Source organism: Anser anser (genome assembly GCF_964211835.1).
Source record: "Anser anser genome assembly, chromosome: 14".
Classification (NCBI taxonomy): domain Eukaryota; kingdom Metazoa; phylum Chordata; class Aves; order Anseriformes; family Anatidae; genus Anser; species Anser anser.
The window spans coordinates 17,941,400-17,957,046 of NC_139735.1; the positions used below are offsets into that span (position 1 = coordinate 17,941,400).

Sequence of the window (15,647 nt, forward strand, 5' to 3'; positions counted from 1 at the left end):
TTGAAAAAAGAGAAAGATGAAGATATTTCATGCTTTTATACAAAAAAAAAAAAAATACAACCCCCCTGCTCAAAAAAAAAAAAAATCCTCTAATACCCACCCCCAAAACAAAGGTCAAAGCTATTTCTTCCCCACCCTCCCAAACCCTCTTCTAGCTTTTATAAGTCACCATTAGAACAAGTGCATTCAACTTGCTGTACAAATATGAAGCTGCAGGCATTCTAATAAAAGAACACTTGGAAAATATTTCAAGCATAAAAACTACACTTGATAACTGCAAAAATAAAGTCTCACTTTTTTTAAAAAACATTTTGATCCAAGCTCTAGCATAACAAACATTTAACAATTCCTGCTTCAGTCTACCTTCAGAGTAACGCCACCTTCAGAAATTAAAAACAAGTAACTCAGATTTTTGGTGATAAAGTAACTGACCATACCTTTTAATGAAGTGAAATGGTATATACAACAATGGCACAGACCTTAAGCATCAACAACGTATGTCAGCCAAAAAGAAGTTCACAAGTCATCTGAGTAGTTCTTAGCATCAAATAGTACTGATTACTAAGAACCATAATCTGCTAGGAATAGACATTAAGTTACACTGGTATGAATGGAAGGAAAGATCCACAACATCGTACAGGCTCAGTTTTTGTCACTGAACTTTTTTTAGGCAATTTCACTAGTGCAAGACCGTACGTTTACCTGATTAAATGAAACGCATAAGTGTCACAATTTAAGAACACTCATACAAAACTATTTTTTTCTTTTAAAAAAGTGCCACATACCATACTTTTACTAAAAAAATTACAAACTAATGGAAGACTGTCTGCCTCCATCTCTTGTCAACAAGGAACGGCCAAAGTGATTCCTTGATTCCAGCTCGAAATGGTGTTCTCTGACCAATCCCCAGCATCTCCAGCTTGGAGCAGTCTAATTGAGCATTCCTTGGACGGAGGGCTCCCATAACGGGACAATCAGTAATCTATAAAATAAATAAAGAACACATCACCAGACAGAAATGAAAAAAAAATGTATTCTTTTATATGTTCATTTATATGTTCCATTCATAGCTTTCTATATGGGTCATTTCCTCTCCTCCCTTCAACTACGCTATGTTCTTATTTTTTTTGTGACTATAGTTACAAGGTAAAAAAAATGTGCTCAAAAAAAAAAAAGGCTTTACTCATTACTAAGGACAACTATAGAACTACTCTGCAGAAACACCATTACGCTGCATACTGCTTACCAGCTAGGTAATTTTCATAATCCAGCACGTTAAAGTAGCATCCTCAGCAATAAATCTGCTATGCTAAACACACTCATCTAGATTGTCCCAAGAAGTTTACTTCTGGAGCCACTGTGAGACTGTAACCTACTACTTGAAATGATAAAGCACATCCCTCTTTCTACACGTTCAACAACACATCACTTACCGGTCTCAAGTGGCTGCTGGGAAGGTTGAAAGCATCTGCAATTGCACATGCCATTTCATACTTGGTCATCTGTTCATTGCCAGACCAGTGAAATGTTCCTTTTATGGATGGGTCCTGGGAGGAAACAGTAAGCACTGGTGAAAAAAAATGCAGCTACCCTCCAGACTAATTCCTGTGCAAGCATCCAGCAGGAGCCCATCCTGAGAAGCACTTTACAGCACTGCACTTTTCTGGGGACAACTCACATACCTTCAGGGCACACCTGTCTAGAGATTGAGACTGAAAATCTGTGTTACGTTTATTTGGCCAGACTTTTCAAAGACAGTTTGTATTTGGTAGAATTAACATGAAGGAAAGGAGCCAACCAACCAAGGTTAAACAGCTGAGGAAGAACTCAGCTGTTCTATACTGTTCACTTAATTCAAGAACAAATGCGGAAGACACCACTCACATTCTGCATGTTAAACTTGAAACCACGTAACAGTCTTATCAAAGAGATTGACAGCACCACATCCACAATGTGTTTTTTTCATTTTTATTATTTTGCAAAGATGGCAGCCTTAAGATGCGGTGCTGAATAAATGCAATGAAGTATTTAAGTCCAGTGGACTATCTTCTGTCTTTTCGATGTTCTTAATACAGTAATCAATAGCATCTTTGAAAGTACTTTCAACCACCATGATTTTTTTTAATCAAAAGTGACAATTTGTAGAAGGCAGTGAATATATTTCTCTCCTGTACACTAGAAGAGACGTGACAGTTTTGAGAACGATCCATTCTGTTACTTCACCCACTTTTGTTCCAAATATCAGAACACCTGCACACACTGTCACGTAAAGAAAACATACTGCATTATTACAGACAGTTCTTTCCTCCCTCCCAGTGTTCCAGAACTACAAAGAATAAGGCAAGTTAGACGCAGGTCTCAGTTTTTTAGAAAGAACTGGGACTGGTTTTACACTGAAGAGGCTTGTTTATTTAAATTCTTACCAGCATTCTTTTCTCTGCTAGTTGTCTGCAAACAGTTGCTACATCCTTCACGTTAGTAGGAAATCTTTGTTGCCAATGATCCATGTTGGCAGATTTATTACTGAACTGCACTTTATCAAACATAACAGTCACAGCGCTTTCCTCCAGTCTTTCTACCTCTCCATACAAGACAGGAATCCTAAGTACTGCAGCACCTAAAAGACAGAGTATTAAAAAGAGTATTAACAGTGCTTATGAAAGGTATTAATGCTCTAGTAAAACCTGAAAGAGGTTTTGGAAGCCTTAAGAAACATGTTGGTGATATTAATTGCTTTTTCTTTTTAATTTGTATGTGCTTAATGTTTGTCCTCCGAACATGATTTTGAATTTAGCTCAATTAAAACAGTTTTTACAAACACTAAGTTCACATAGGCTCATTTTCATTTATGCCATTGATTTTCACAGTGTTAACAAGCTTTACTTAACACTGCAAGCCTGTTTGGGTTAGGGAAAAACAAAGTGGAACTATGTAGTTACTCCAACATTCCCCATCTTCCCTTAGTAAAAGCAGGAACAAACACTCCCACCATCTACATACAGTAGATGTATGTAGTATTTATCAGGCATCAGACAAATCCATGTCACCTGGCATGCAGAAACCACTTCCATAAAGGAGGATATTCAGGATATTATACAGCAGAAAAAGATAGGAACCTTGGAATCAATAAGAAACATCATACATAAAGGACAAATGCACAGAATATCTCAGTAAATAATAATAGATGCCAAGACAGTGAATTGAGAAATTAAAGTAGGAGCGAAGTAGGAGCGAAGTAGGAGCGAAGTAGGAGCGAAGTAGGAGCGGGAGTAGGAGTAAAGCGGGAGTAGGAGTAAAGTAGGAGTGTCCTGGTTCCAGTTAGGACAGAGTTAATTTTTCCTCATAGTAGCTGGTAGGGTGCTATGTTTTGGATTAGGATGAGAAGAGCGCTGATAACATGCTGATGTTTTAATCGCTGCAGAGCAGTGCTTACACCAGGCCAAGGACTTTTCAGCTTCTCGCTCTGTCCTGCCAGCGAGCAGGCTGGGGGTGCAGCAGGAGCTGGGAGGGGACAGACCCAGGACAGCTGACCCAAACTGGCCAAAGGGGTATTCCATACCATCTGACGTCATGCTAAACAATATATAGGGGTGGCTGGCCGGGGTGGGGGGCCGGCTGCTCGGGGATAGGCTGGGCATCGGTCAGCGGGTGGTGAGCAATTGCGTTGTGCATCACTTGTTTTCTTACACATTATTATTATTAATACTATTATCATTATCACTATTATTACTATTGTTATTATTATATTCCTGTCTTATTAAACTGTCGTTATCTCACCTCACCGGCTTCACTTTCCCGTTTCTCTCCCCCATCCCAGAGAGGGAGGGGGGAGGGTGAGCGAACGGCTGTGTGGTGTTTAGCTGCCAGCCGGGTTAAACCACAACAAGGAGTAAAGTGGGAGTAGGAGTAAAGTAGGAGTAAAGCGGGAGTGGGAGTAAAGTGGGAGTAAAGTAGGACTGGGGGTAAATTAGGAGTGGGAGTAAAGCGGCAGTAAAGCGGGAGTAAAGTAGGAGGAGTAAAGTAGGAGTAAAGCAGTAGTAAGATAGGAGTGGGAGTAAAGTACAAGTGGGAGTAAAGTAGGAGTAAAGTAGGACTGGGGGTAAATTAGGAGTGGGAGTAAAGTGGGAGTAAAGTGGCAGTAAAGTAGGAGCAGGAGTAAAGTAGGAGTAAAGCAGGAGTAAGATAGGAGTGGGGAGTAAAGTACGAGTGGGAGTAAAGTGCGAGTAAAGTAGGACTGGGGGTAAATTAGCAGTGGGAGTAAAGTGGCAGTAAAGTGGCAGTAAAGTGGGAGCAGGAGTAAAGTAGGAGTAAAGCAGGAGTAAGATAGGAGTGGGGGTAAAGTACGAGTGGGAGTAAAGTAGGAGTAAAGAAGGACTGGGCATAAATTAGGAGTGGGAGTAAAGCGGGAGTAAAGCAGGAGTGGGAGTAAAGTAGGAGTAAAGCAGAAGTGGGAGTAAAGTGGGAGTAGTAAAGTAGGAGTAAAGCAGGAGTAAGATAGGAGTGGGGGTAAAGTACGAGTGGGAGTAAAGTAGGAGTAAAGTAGGACTGGGGGTAAATTAGGAGTGGGAGTAAAGCGGGAGTAAAGCGGGAGTAAAGCGGGAGCAGGAGTAGAGTAGGAGTAAAGCAGGAGTAAGATTAGAGTGGGAGTAAAGTACGAGTGGGAGTAAAGTAGAAGTAGGACTGGGGGTAAATTAGGAGTGGGAGTAAAGTGGGAGTAAAGTAGGACTGGAGGTAAATTAGGAGTGGCAGTAAAGCAGGAGTAAAGCGGCAGTAAAGTGGGAGTAAAGCAGGAGTAAAGTACGAGTGCAAGTAAAGTAGGAGTAAAGCAGGAGTAAGATAGGAGTGGGAGTAAAGTACGAGTGGGAGTAAAGTAGGAGTAAAGTAGGACTGGGGGTAAATTAGGAGTGGGAGTAAAGCGGGAGTAAAGTAGGACTGGAGGTAAATCAGGAGTGGCAGTAAAGCAGGAGTAAAGTGGCAGTAAAGCGGAAGTAAAGCAGGAGTAAAGTACGAGTGGGAGTAAAGTAGGAGTAAGATTGGAGTGGGAGTAAAGTACGAGTGGGAGTAAAGTACGAGTAAAGTAGGACTGGGGTAAATTAGGAGTGGCAGTAAAGCGGGAGTAAAGCGGGAGTAAAGCAGGAGTAAAGTAGGAGCAGGAGTAAATTAGGAGTAAAGCAGGAGTAAGATAGGAGTGGAAGTACGAGTGGGAGTAAAGTACGAGTAAAGTAGGACTGGGGTAAATTAGGAGTGGGAGTAAAGCGGGAGTAAAGTAGGAGTAAAGCAGAAGTGGGAGTAAAGTAGGAGTAAAGTGGGAGCACAAGTAAAGTAGGAGTAAAGCAGGAGTAAGATAGGAGTGGGGGTAAAGAACGAGTGGGAGTAAAGTAGGAGTAAAGTAGGACGGGTAAATTAGGAGTGGGAGTAAAGTGGGAGTAAACGGGGAGTAAAGTGGGAGCAGGCGTAAACTAGGAGTCAAGCAGGAGTAAGAGGAGTGCGGGTAAAGTGCGAGTGGGAGTAAAGTAGGAGTAAAGTAGGACTGGGGTAAATTAGGAGTGGCAGTAAAGCAGGAGTAAAGTGGCAGTAAAGCAGCAGTAAAGTGGCAGTAAAGCAGGAGTAAAGCGGGAGTAAAGTAGGAGCAGGAGTAAAGTAGGAGTAAAGCAGGAGTAAGATAGGAGTGGAAGTACGAGTGGGAGTAAAGTAGGACTGGGGGTAAATTAGAAGTGGAAGTAAGGTGGGAGTAAAGTAGGAGTAAAGTAGGACTGGGGGTAAATTAGAAGTGGGAGTAAGGTGGGAGTAAGGTGGGAGTAAAGTGGGAGTAAAGTGGGAGCAGGAGTAAAGTAGGAGTAAAGCAGGAGTAAGATAGGAGTGCGGGTAAAGTACGACTGGGAGTAAAGTAGGACTGTGGATAAATTAGGAGTGGGAGTAAAGCGGAAGTAAAGCAGGAGTGGGAGTAAAGTAGGAGTAAAGCAGAAGTGGGAGTAAAGTCGGAATAAAGTCGGAGTAAAGTGGGAGTAAGGTGGGAGTAAAGTGGGAGTAAAGTGGGAGCAGGAGTAAAGCAGGAGTAAGATAGGAGTGGGGTAAAATACGAGTGGGAGTAAAGTAGGAGTAAAGTAGGACTGGGGTAAATTAGGAGTGGGAGTAAAGTGGGAGTAAAGTGGGAGTAAAGTGGGAGTAAAGTGGGAGCAGGAGTAAAGTAGGAGTAAGATAGGAGTGGGAGTAAAGTACGAGTGGGAGTAAAGTAGGACTGGGGTAAATTAGGAGTGGGAGTAAAGCGGGAGTAAAGTAGAACTGGGGGTAAATTAGGAGTGGGAGTAAAGCGGGAATAAAGTAGGACTGGGGGTAAATTAGGAGTGGCAGTAAAGGAGGAGTAAAGTAGCAGTAGAGCAGCAATAAAGCGGAGTAAAGTAGGAGTAAAGCAGGACTAAGATAGGAGTGGGAGTCAAGTACAAGTGGGAGTAAAGTAGGAGTAAAGTAGGACAGGAGTAAATTAGGAGTGGGAGTAAAGCGGGAGTAAAGTAGGAGTGGGGGTAAATTAGGAGTGGCAGTAAAGGAGGAGTAAAGCAGCAGTAAAGCGGGAGTAAAGCAGGAGTAAAGTAGGAGTAAAGTAGGACTAAGGTAGGAGTGGGAGTAAAGTATGAGTGGGAGTAAAGTACGAATAAAGTAGGACGGGGTAAATTAGGAGTGGGAGTAAAGTGGGAGTAAAGTGGGAGCAGGAGTAAAGCAGGAGTAAGATAGGAGTGGGGTAAAGTACGAGTGGGAGTAAAGTAGGAGTAAAGTAGGACTGGGGGTAAATTAGGAGTGGGAGTAAAGCGGAAGTAAAGCAGGAGTGGGAGTAAAGTGGGAGTAAAGCAGAAGTGGGAGTAAAGCGGGAGTACGAGTAAAGTAGGAGTGGGAGTAAAGCAGAAGTGGGAGTAAAGCAGGAGTAAAGCAGGAGTAAAGTGCTAAGGGAAGGACACCTCATGATGGAAAGCATCATACAGTTGTGTTAATAACACTAGAAAGATCTTTTGGGGAAAAATTCCAGAATGGTAAGACATGGATTAATAGTAATGCACATTTTTTTTGTTAAAAGAAAACAAAAACACAGCACTCACTCTGTGTGAGTCACATAAAAGTGGAGAACTTAGAAAAACAAAAACAAATACAATAAAAAAAACACGACATTGATTTCCTGCTGCTCTAGAAATACTTGCTGAGTGAACATATACCAGTGTTCTTCCTTAGTTTAAATACTGCTGAAGATACTTGAAAATAGAATTGTCAAGCAGTGTTCATTAGCTGAGTAAGACCTTCCTTTTGTTCTCAGCTAGAGACTTGAAACAAACATCAGCTTCATTACCCATAGTTCTATAAACCTACTGGACTTTTTTAGTTTTATATGTGTGAATACTGAATATAACTTGTTTCCCCTCCTAACCAAATTAAAACATGTTTAAAAAAATACACAAAACCCAACTAATTAAACTCAAATAACTGGTGGGGATCATTGTATTACACAACAGAAATGAGTAGGGAAATAAATATCTTCACACAACCACAGACATTTGATAGACTAGAAGCTATCTGTACAGTATTATCAACTTAGTGGCTAGAAGACTAATATGTGTAAAATAGGTGTTTATGAAACATAATTGATGTTTCCAAGCATCTTACTTGGCACCATCTCAAAATGCTTTCTGCTAATACCACTGCTGCTACCCACTAATGCTCGATAGATCATGCTCAAAAAGGTTATGGAACAAAACTGCAATGTTGAACGGGGGCAAGGATCTAGCAAGAAACCCACACGTACTTGAATTTGTTGCATCTTATCTTCATTACCAATCTAGAAGAGGGAGCAAACAGCATCATAGTCAAACTCAGATTATGTTTACTTATTGAAAGACTGTCACGCTAATTTATCAATTGGTCAATCCTGTGGCTAAACAGGGCTGACTCAGAATGAGAGTACCACATTCACTTATCAGAAGCCTCTTTTACAGATGCATTGACATCTTCAAATTTCCTGAGAAAACAGGAGTGTAAACTGACAACATACTATCTAGAAACAGTCAAACCTCTCTTACAAGAGCTAAATTTTACATACAAGGGAATATGTTTAGTCCTAAGATTTCTTCCTTTACTAAGCAGAATGTTAAAAAGTATGTTTCTGCATTTTGAATGTTAGTTTTCATTAAGATTTATATCAAAAACAATCCAAGACGTTGCTTAAAATCAATGTTACTAACCCCTTAGAAAGTTGTAATACTAGGAATCTAATGCATGTGGCAAGCAATGCATGTGGCAAGCAATGCATGTGGCGTGTAAAAATAAAACAAAGTCTTATGTAAAGAAAGCACAACAGGAAATCAGCAAGAAAAAGAGAAGAGTAAAAGCAAAAGCCTATGTTGATTTTGTCTGTATTATTGTTTTATCAAAAGTCTGTTTTTCCCCGTGAAGTGAGCACACATTTAGGACAACTGCAATGCTTCTCCCCTCAGTAACAGCAGCTATGAGTCAAGTATGGTAAAGTTTCTGCTATTACAACATATTCCTGATATATTTTATTTAGAAATAGTTGATTCACATTACACAAACTCTGGTAGATGTCCATCAGCAGAGACAAGGAAGACAAAGGAAGAGCGGCACAAGTAACAAATTAAGAGTTAGTCAACCTGTAAATAACAGAAATGCCTGATGAGCAAGGAGACTTGACTCCTTATCACATTGCTTTCCAACTCTGTTGTCAATAGTTTCACAACTTTATCACTGACGAAGTTGTATGTTAGCTTAATCAACTCCTAAGTAAAAATAGAAATCATGAAAAATGAGCAAGTGTATCCTTACCGTCATTATTTTCCAGGACTGCCTTTTCACCCTCCAGTTTGGTTTTACCATACAAATTCAGGGGATTTGGTATATCAGTCTCTTTATAAGGAGGGTTTGTTCCATCAAATACATAGTCTGTACTAATGTAGATGAGAAATGCTCCAATTCCAGCTAGAAGGAAAACATTTGTATGCATTATTTTAATGCACGCCTTGCTTGAAATCTTAATTGAAGTTTAAGCAACTCTCTAGAAGACCTCATCTCCTAGCCCCATTCACTGCCTCTGTTTGTCTTTTCACTGATTCTTCACCTAGAATAACGTAAGCCAGCCTTACAGAAAGTGCATCGACTGACACTGGTAGCAGAAACAACATTCAGAACTTTAAGCAACTTACTCACTTGTGCATCGGCATAAATAAATGCAGTAGTCTAACAAGAAAACAAATCCGTGAGACAGTCTTCTTACCTGCTTCTTTTGCTAGGTTCCCTGAAGCAGCCACGTTGAGCTGAGAAGCAGCATCTGGTTGGCTTTCTACAACATCCGGCCGTCTCTCAGCAGCACAATGCACTATAACATGAGGCTGGAAATCAAAGAATTATTTTGAACAAACATCCTCAAGAAGTTGCAGTTCCATCCTAACTGGAGAGATCCACTCCCTCAGGCAAAAAGGTGTTTTACTAAGTTGTAAGAAGTAATAAAAGTTGTACTGTTTTTAATCGTTGCAATCTGAGGAGCATGTTTTCCTTAGGAAGCTAAACAACCAAGCTGCTTCAAGGTTTCACATTAGAATACCAAAGCTTTGACCATTAATTTTGCAACCATGACCTTCAGTATCTTCTATCTTACAGAAGACCAAGCCTGCCTTTTTTTTTTTCTTCAACTGTGTAATAACATAAAACAGGGGAAAATGTAACATCTCACATAATGTAATTAAAATGGTTGGGTTAAGGTTTTTTTGGATAAACTATTTACCCATGGCTTATTTGACATACCCAAACTATTAACAAGATATTTTATAGAGCGGCACCCTACATCATGCTCTTCAGTTTTTATATATCCCTGTTGCAAGTCGGCATGAAAGGACAGGGCACTCCTTGCCATACTGCACGCTCAACATGCCACAGCTGCTATATTCTAGTGTTCTTCAACTTCAAAAGAACTACTTTGTGTTACTGCGTCAACAACTCACATTTATCTTTTCATTTAAGCCACCCATGCGAGCGTACTGACACACACATCTATCACCTGCATTCTCCCTGTGGTGACGTAGGGAAGTTCAGAACTGTTTGCACCTACAGAGCAAACCCCCGCTCCAGAGACATCAGGCATGACAGCTGTATCCTATTTCAGGGCTCTGCTAATGCATTAGCTCCGCCGAAGCCACATGACCTGAGTATCACAACAGCACTGCCAGCTCACTGCTAGACATATCAAGTACTGCCCGTACTTCTTATATCTGCTCCCAAAACTCACCTGAAAATCACGGATAATCTCATGAACTGCGACGGAGTCGAGAAGATTAATCTGTTCAAATTTAGGCTGAGCTCTTCTGTATCCACAGCCAACTGCATTCCAATTATTTTGATTGAATTCTTTAAACACAGCTCTGCCGAGAAGTCCCGTAGCACCAGTAATTAAAGCTCGTCTACTGGGAATATCAACATCTTCCTAGGGAAATGAGAACAGGACAAGGTTGCTTTCTAATGTTATTTAGTCGTTTTGCTTGTTTTCTGTCCCCTTTCTTATAAAGTTAGCAAGATTGCAGCAAGTGCTACTGTATTCATTAGCTTTCCTTGTGATGCAAGTGCTTTGACTTGAGTGTCTCATGGAATACAACCATCTGGGAACACTGATACTGTACTGAGCCAAGTACTTACACATAGTCTTGAAGATGCTGAAAATAAAATTCAAATAGAAAACTTCTTCCACAAGAAGTGGGGGAAACAAACCAAACAACCAACATAGACAAACTCAAAGGGCAGAATTTTAATTTCACTCAGAATCTGATAACTTTATGAAACTTGAAATAGAAGAAATAACTTCTTTTGAACATGGACCTGAATCTTTCAGATTTAGGGTCCACATCCTGCAGTAAATTATTTTGGACTGTGCCTGTAAAAAGCTCCAACAATACACTACACTGTGGGCCTACACATTTGAAAACAAATTTTAATATTAAATGCAACACTAATTCATCAGCAATCGGCACACTGGTCTAGTATCCAAACAAAAATACAGCTCTTTGTTTTACTACATGGATGTGGAAATGATGTGATCATTTGTACTGCTGTACTGCTAACTCAAGCTTCACTTCAGCCACAGCACATTTCAGTGCTTGAGATGGGTGTGCACATGAATCTGCAAAGTTCATTCCTCTCCACCACCACTCACTCAATCCTCAAGCTCTCAAGAAAACACACACAAGATTCCTGGAGGTCTGTGCAACCTTTACTTCCACATTTTACTTCTGCATGTGTCATTGAACAAGAGCCTGCCAACAACAAAAATAAAAACACGCTTATATGTCAGTACTGAAGAAAGCTGCAGGCGTACAGAACTTCTACATCTTGGATCTTCCAAGCACATTATATGCAGACAACTTGTGATAACTGACAATATTTTTGTAAACACTGTCTACTATGCAGTTGTAATATCTCAGCTCCTTCCGAGTCTTCTCACATTTCCAGCCCCGTAACCCACCACTGCCTGCTGGTCACGGCACGGGGTTCCTGCCCTCGGCCCTGCAGGTTTGAACACTTTTGCTCCACAGAGGCAAATGCAGAGGTGCGCTACAGAAAGAGGTGGGCCTAGTCCAAAGCAACTGCTGCAAGTTGACGGCACATCGCACGTATTTTCTTCAACTCTAAGGCTGTGGACAAAGGATGACTTATTCCTGCAAGTTACACGTGAAAATTAGTAACTTTTACGTGGACTGTTTCCTGAAAGGGACAAACTACAGAAAATCATGTTTAAAAAATTACTTTTACGTTTACAGTGAATTTGGCCTCACAATACACGTTGAGTGACTGCTCCTTAAAGCTGCCTGTGCTAGTCTGCACTGGGTGAGAGCAGGAAAGCACCGATTCCCGGCTCTGTTTTGCACTTCTGAGCCTCACAGGACAGACCACCAGCACCTCTACAGACAGGCAGCACCTGCCCCTAAAAACCAAAGGCCGGCCGCAGGAAAGCGAAGCGAAGCACGCTGTGGAGACGTGACAGGACACCTCCAGCCAGGATCAGGTGACCGCAGCCAAACGCGCAGTTTTCCAGGAGTAGAGGGTGACAGACTAACAAGTGCCACCCGTGAGCCCTGGGGCAGCCTCCCGGCCCCCGCCGCACACAGCCGCTGCTCGCAGGAAGCCACCCGGCGCCGCGGGAGGAGTGCCGCGAGGAGCCCGGCCCGGCCGGCAGCAGGAAGCCGCCGCTCGCCGCCCAGCCCCCGCCGCCCCGCCCGGCACCTCCCGGGGCAGCCGCAGGCCCTCCCCGAGCGCCTCGCCAGCGCGGCCGGGGCAGGGAGCGCCCCGCCGAGCCCCCCCCCGGCCCCGCGCACCTCCACCAGCTCGCAGCAGCCGGGCACGAAGCGGATCCGCAGCTCCTTCTCGCCGCCCACCATGGCGGGGCCCGGCGCGGCCCGGGCCTGGGCCTGCTCCTGCCGCCGCCCCGCAGCACGCCCCGAGGGGCCGCCCCGCGCATGCGCCGCGCGCCGCCCGGCCCCGATTGGCGGGGGGCGGCCGGGGCCGGCCCTGAGGGAGCGGGCGGCTGCGGGCCGGGGCCGGGTAACGGGCACCGCGCAACGCCCCGGGCCCGGCAGCTCCCGCCCCCAGGGGGTGCTCCCGCCCCCAGGCTCCGGCTGGGCCCCGCCTGCTGCTGGAGGCACCGAGCTGTGGCAGAGGGAGGGGCCAGATCGCGTCTGGGGAGCTCTCACAGCTTCACCTGCTGAATGCGGGCCAGGCTGACGCGATTGAAAGCACGGCGGGGTAGTTCAGAAATTAAGAGCGAGCTTCTACCACAGCAGTTAAAACACTATGAAAAATATCAGATAATTAAACTTGCATGGAATCCTATATTAACAATGATCATGACATACAGAAAACCAACAACTACAGGACAAAACAGCATACCTATAACAACACTTTAGCTGATTCTTCCCTTCTTGAATGGTAGAGATCTTATTTTTTCCCTTGTAATGAACTGTAAATAGGTAATCATTCCCTTTCCAGTATCTCAGAATTTTATTCAAAATATCACTCATTCACAACTTGAAATTCAGAAGAAATGGGAAATGCCAAGGTAACAACTCTGAGCACATTCCGAACCGCATCCCTTCCTCCCTATAAACACTGCAATACTTCATGTTTTTGAAAAAAGTGGAAATAAATTCTACTTTCCAGACTTAGATCAAGATGAAAATAGGAAAACGTATTAAGCACCTAAGTCTCAAGCTAGGACTATAAATTCGTCTGTAAAATACCTTCAGCTTTGTCACCACTGTATCTGCTACAAAAACTATATGCAATTTGTTAAATTATATTTTGTTATAAATAAAGCTTAAATTACACTGAATTCACTATTTTTTCTAGTTTATTTTATTAGTTTTAATTACAAATAGATTTATTTTGTGAAACATGGCTTCCTTGGAGTAGTGGAATCAAAAATTGACAACAGTCCACATCAGTCATACCAGCATAATGCATCCCTGGATAACTGGAACGTACCATTCATAATTTAACATTTCAGGCTGTAATTACAGGAGCTACAACTAATTCTTTCTCTCATTCTGCCTCAATTTTGTAACCAAAGTATGGCAGCAATCTTCTAACGTAAATCTCCAGATCCTTACCTGATCCATTTCCACCAGCATTTCAGGCATTGCCTCAAACTGTAGGAGGAATTTCCAGTCTAGGCAATGATTGCTGTTCAGCGGTGCATTCGTGCCTTTGTCTGCTTTTGCCTGCAGAGAGCACGTGGACTGAAAGAAGCAGTAGCTCAGATGACCTTTGAAACCCAAATGCTAATCCAAGCCCTAGATCACGTGTGGTTCTGAATCCTGTTAAGCTTGGTTTTATTCCCAGTGGTACTATTTGAAAGGCTCAATATGAACTTCAATTTTGACTTCTTAATAGACAGCATGAGCAAGTGCAACCATTGTGTGCATAAATTTATTCCAAGCACTGGCACTGAGCCTCATGCCATTTTCTTTGTATGAGAAACAGGAGGTGGGCTCTAATGAGGTCATCCAGACTGCGGATTCTAGCACTCTTCATATTAAATGTAGGCAAAGTAGAACCCAGATCTTGCTCCAATAGAGACATGATCAGAGAAATAAGTTCTTGTTACATATTGCTTTCAGTACAAAACAGAATAAGGCATATGCCACAACATGAAATTAATGAATTCTTACAGCGACAGCTCATGTCAGTTAAACAACTGAAAAATTGGTGGTTGATCACAAATATATTGCATGTGCATGAAACTAGCAATACCCCTTTAACTGAAGCTGACAAGGCTTTCCAAAAAAAAGCTTTTTTTTTTTTAAACTGAAGCTAACAAAGCTTTTCAGCTTTCCCCCCCCCATCTCTCACAAACCTGCTCTATGGTATTTATTCATATTTTAACATTAAAGCAAAAGCTGACAATGCTGTAAGGCTGGTGTAATTATTGAGTTGCCCTATTGTTTTTATTAGTGTAAAATATTAAGAAAGATTTAAAATGGACTTTGGAAAAATTCCCAATTAAGGTAGAAAGTTTTAATCCTCAAGGCTATGTGAAAGAAGTATGTAGTCAGGCATAAAAGCACACTTCCGTGATACTTGCAGTATTTTGCTTCACTTAGTGTTCTTTCACCCATTGACCAACTCTTGCTAACTTTCTGCTATTTGACACGTTCTGCATCATTAAGGTTCAGTTGAAAGTGTACATGAATTCAGTGCCATCATGTATGTTTGAGCTTCGTAGAGCCTTTGTTTACCATTCGTTCTTAATCTCTCATGCAATACAAGACTAGCTTACACATTAAGAGTTCCATGTGTTTTTAAATGTCTTTTTTTTTGGTCAAAAAGGTGTTTAATCAGATTTTTGCATTCTGATTTATGAACAGTGATTTTTGCCTTAAAAACACCCTTAGGAGAAGGACACCAAAGCAAGCGTGCAACTATCAGCAACCTTGCTTAAGAGCATGCAATCTTGAAACAAAAACACCAGTATAATAGCAGTCAAGTGTTACAAGTGAAAATGCAAGAACACAAGTTTTTTTTTGTTTTAGTTTTTTTTTTTTGTTAATATGGAGTTCTCCCCTTGCCCTGTTACTCTTTGCTCTGTTGTTCACTCAATCAAGTTTGGTCTAACCAACTGTTCATTTTAAGCCCACTGGTTGCTGGATGTAAACGGCTGTGTAACATTAGGCTTTCCACAAAGACCAGGTTCTCATCAGATGAGTCAGTAAGACTCAGCTCTCTTTCTTGCATAGTTGTCTTTCATCCCACTTGCATCTTTCAGACAACAAAACCAGCTAACTTTATCATTTTCTCCACATGGAGAGAGAACTCTAGTCTTCTTAAATTATTACAGTAAGTTCTTCATTAAAATGCCTCTCTCTACTTCAGCCAACCCCATAAATTGGGCACTAAGTATTTCTCAATTCAAACATCTCATCTTCAGAAGCTCAAGTAAATACACAAAGATGGCATTAATGTACAAGAACCACCAATTTATTTCTTCGGACTTGGAATGCATTTTCAATATTTCATTTCTCCAGTATTACCGTGACATGCTATGCTTTGTATATTTTCTTTGCAGCACACGTATACAAAATATTAGTATATACAATTAATAGAAACAGTTCCAC

The 15,647-nt window shown here is 41.9% G+C and overlaps 1 protein-coding gene across 2 annotated transcripts; it reads right to left on the bottom strand.

Annotated features, from left to right (window-relative positions):
* Positions 1–409: 409 nt before the first annotated feature.
* Positions 410–13,746, bottom strand: MAT2B (methionine adenosyltransferase 2 non-catalytic beta subunit). 2 transcript variants are annotated; one of them, XM_083798260.1, is made up of 7 exons: positions 13,644–13,746; positions 10,277–10,471; positions 9,269–9,383; positions 8,821–8,973; positions 2,424–2,617; positions 1,434–1,547; positions 410–982 (listed from the first exon to the last, which is right to left on the bottom strand). In XM_083798260.1, exons 1-7 carry the CDS (start codon positions 13,671–13,673, stop codon positions 812–814), a joined length of 972 nt encoding a protein of 323 aa, XP_083654386.1. In that variant the 5' UTR covers positions 13,674–13,746; the 3' UTR covers positions 410–811. The 2 variants fall into 2 exon arrangements, with proteins under 2 accessions (XP_083654386.1, XP_083654385.1); XM_083798259.1 differs by lacking the exon at positions 13,644–13,746 and adding an exon at positions 12,354–12,511.
* Between the last annotated feature and the right edge of the window lie 1,901 nt (positions 13,747–15,647).